The sequence below is a fragment of the Myotis brandtii genome, unplaced genomic scaffold (genome assembly GCF_000412655.1).
Source record: "Myotis brandtii unplaced genomic scaffold, ASM41265v1 scaffold347, whole genome shotgun sequence".
In the NCBI taxonomy this organism is placed as follows: Eukaryota; Metazoa; Chordata; class Mammalia; order Chiroptera; family Vespertilionidae; genus Myotis; species Myotis brandtii.
The window spans coordinates 47617-51037 of NW_005363366.1; the positions used below are offsets into that span (position 1 = coordinate 47617).

At 59.8% G+C, this 3421-nt stretch overlaps 1 protein-coding gene across 4 annotated transcripts in view; it reads right to left on the minus strand.

Annotated features, from left to right (window-relative positions):
* Positions 1–920: 920 nt before the first annotated feature.
* Positions 921–3421, minus strand: part of TRIM26 (tripartite motif containing 26) — a 13869-nt gene continuing 11368 nt past the window's right edge. For all 4 annotated transcript variants that reach the window (XM_014544021.1, XM_005871578.2, XM_005871577.2 and 1 more), the window contains 2 exons: positions 3328–3360; positions 921–2884 (listed from right to left, as the gene is read on the minus strand). In XM_014544021.1, the coding sequence (XP_014399507.1) occupies positions 2199–2884; positions 3328–3360 (719 nt within the window). In that variant the 3' untranslated portion in view covers positions 921–2198. The remainder of the gene's footprint in view (positions 2885–3327; positions 3361–3421) is intronic.

Sequence of the window (3421 nt, forward strand, 5' to 3'; positions counted from 1 at the left end):
CCACCTGCCAGCTTAGGTCAGCTCCCCGAGGGATCGGGCCTAAGCTGGCAGTCAGACATCCCTCTGGCAGCCGGGAGCCCTCCTTCTTAGTGCTGCAGAGGAAGGAGGGGTTCCCGCCACTGCCGCTGCGCCGGCCAGCCATGAGCCGGCTTCTGGCTGAGCGGTACTCCCCTGTGGAAGCACACTGACCACCAAGAGGCAGCTCCTGCATTGAGCGCCTGGCCCCTGGTGGTCAGCAACCAGTCGTTTTGCTGTTAGGGTCAATTTGCATATTACCCTTTTATTATAAAGGATTCCATAAACAAAAGATTAGATTAATAGAGCATTTTAGAGAGCAATCCACATCAATCAACAAAATAAATTTAAATATTCAAGAATATGCTAGTAATTTGTCTACCAGGATTCAAATGTGGATTAATGGGCCTTTTAACAATTGACACATTTTGCATATATGTATTTAGAAGAGAAATCAATAAAAAGGTAAAGCATGAGTAAGTCAGCAATGAGTCCAGGCAGGAAGTGTGCTGTTTGAGCAGGGAATCTCAGGCACACACCGTGACCCCTTCGCTCTCTCCGACATGGCAACGAGGAGAAAAACTCAGAACGAAGGAATGTCAGTCAGCTGATGTCAGGCTGCAGCTAGAATCCTTCGGGGCACTGCTTACTTTCCACAGAAGGATCTGAGGGTGCTGGGGGAACGACACACTTCCCAGGGGAGCCCCGTCCTGTGCACATGCTGGACCCGTGTTGGTTGGCCTGGGTCCCCTGGGGCTTTCCAGCCGTGACAGCGTGTGCAGAGAACAGACAGCAAAGCCCGAGTTCTGAAGACTCCGGTGGAAGCTGAGCCACTGGTGCCAACGGAACCTTTGTGGTCAGACAGAGAAGGCCCGACATCTGAGTTGGAATGGAACTCGCTGGAATCCAGGCTGTCCAACAAGGTTTTATTGAGCACCTACTCTGCGCAGCACTGAACTAGGTGCCATGGAGAATACAAGAGAAATACAAGTTATGGTACCCGCCCTCAAAGAGCTTACAGAACTAGACCGAAGTCGATGTGCGTGACGGAGGCAGCGTGTGGTGTGGAGGGTGTGCTGGCGAAGGGAGCAGTGTCCAGCGGCGGGGAGCAGCCGCTCAGGGCAGGGCAGGCAGAGTGCCCGCCATGGAAGGGCACGCTGCGAGGTGATCTGGCTGGAGCAGGGAGCTGTGCTACCCTACCCTGTGGGTACTGTGGGGCCTGGACACAGGCTGGGACCTGGGTTGGGCCTGTGGGCAGATTTGCTTTAATTCCTCTCGTGACATAAAGGCCCGTGGACCTGTGGACACCCACTGCCTGCCTCTCCCCAGCCCGTGCCCGGAGGATGAGGGGCGGAGCGGGAGCCGAGTGCCCCACTGGAGAAGCTGGCCCAGCCCTGCAGCAGGGGCGGCTCTGCTCGGGCGGATATTCGCCCTGTGCTTTCAGATGGACCACAAAGAGCAAGACATCCTGGGTGTTTAAAAAAACTCTCCTCACAAGGACCAACCCATGAGGTCACTTACTGATCACTGGTCACAAGTGTCATCCCAAAGCCAAGGTATGGAGACCATCCCCGAGACCCGTGGCTGCAGGAGCCCCACCTACACCGTCTGGACCGCACACGCACAGCCCTGGTCTCCGAAGAGCGTGGTCTCTGCCCTCAACACCAGAGACCTCCGCTGGACGCCAGGCGCCGGGGTCCAATGCCAGGGAGGCCTCGCTGCCTCTCCTTCCGTGCGTTTGCAGCCTTTTCCTAGATGTTTCCCTCTGCGTCGGGGCAGCTCTGTAAAGTGGCAGGGAAGGCAGCAGAGTAGACGGGGTGAGGGGAAGCTATGGGATCGGGGGACAGGAGTGGCCAGGGTGGAACAGTCCGCTGGTCTTTCCCAAGGACATGTGGCACGGAATGCTACGCTGGGCAAGAAAGCGCTGCCTGGCCTCTTACTCAGCAAAGACAGTGCAGGGCTGGGTCAGAGGCCTCGGGAGGGAGGGGAGGAGCCAGGTTGGAAGTGTGCACAGGACCCCCGGAGGCGGGGAAGAGGGGCCCTGCAGTGTGGGTGGAGCAGCAGCGGCCATGGGGTCCCTCCTCTCCCTCCTTCAGGTGCTGGGCCAGGCACCTCCTTCCCCCTTCAGGCCTGGAATTCCAGAGGAGACCCGTGGGGTGGGGGCCAGGGCAGGCAGCAGCGGCTCAGGGTCTCAGCAGGAGGCGTGTTCCAGGCCACTTGAGCCACAGGAAGGGGACCAGGCGCCGCGTGAAGGTGGCCGTGAAGGTGTGAAGCAGCTCCTGCGACTCGGCATTGGTGAAAGTCACGGCGCCCCCTTCGTAATCCAGGGCGATGCCCACTCTCCGGGGCCGCGCTGCCGGGAAGAGCTCGGCCTCAGGGTCCGTGTTGGCCCAGATGCCCGTGGAGGAGAGGCGCAGCGCCCACACCCCGTCCTCCGGCCGCAGGGAGAGGTCTCCCTTCCTCTTCACAGAGTCTCTGGCCACGCCCACCATGCAGCTTTCCAGAACTTCCTCCTCTTCTTCTTCCTCCTCTTCTTCCTCTTCGTCCCCCAATGATTCCTCGTCCTCATCTGTTTCCCAGTTGTCGTATCCATCTCCGTAGCCAGCCTCCTCTTCCTCCTCCTCTTCCCCCTCTTCCTCCTCGTCCCCGTCCTCTTCATCCTCGGACCAGCCCTCCCTCTCCACCTCCACTTCCCAGTAGACCTTGCCCCAGGTGAAGCCCTTGCTGCCCAGCACCCCCGGCTCACAGTCGAACTGCTGGGGGTGCAGGTAGGCGCAGTGGTACAGGTCGCTGTTGTAGGTCACACACTTGCAGTCCTCTGACAGCAGCAGGGACCTGCTGGCCGACTGCGGGTCCAAGGTGACACTCACTGTGGGAGCAAAGGAGGAGGTAACAGTGTCACCAGTGGGCCCAGAGGGCCACCCGTCTGCACGGTGTCCATGGGCAGGGCTGCCACACGGCACCACCCCAGGGGCCAGTCACACCATGGTACCGCACACAGGGCACGCCCTGGCCTAGGCTGCCCTCCCAGTGGGCTCCAAATACGGAAGCATGTGATCAGGCTGATGAGAGGAAACTGCGTCAGGGAAGGGACTGGCGGCAGGCCCTGTGAGGCTGGAACCACCAGACACGGACACAGGGCAGCGAAGGGCCAGACCATGTCGTGAAGCCTCCACTGCAGCGGGAGGCAGACAGTGGTCAGAGATGAAGTGGGGCTTGAGCTCTGCTGCTGGGAGGTTCTCCCTGTGGCATGAGGGGACTCCTGGCAGGGGACACCCCCATCTCCGTGGGAACCACCTGCTGGACACTCACCCGTCTTATATTCCAAGTCTCTTAGCAGCTTCCCTGCGGAGAAGAGAAGGACACCGATGACCGCAGGCCCAGCACCGCGGCTCCCTGCTCCCGA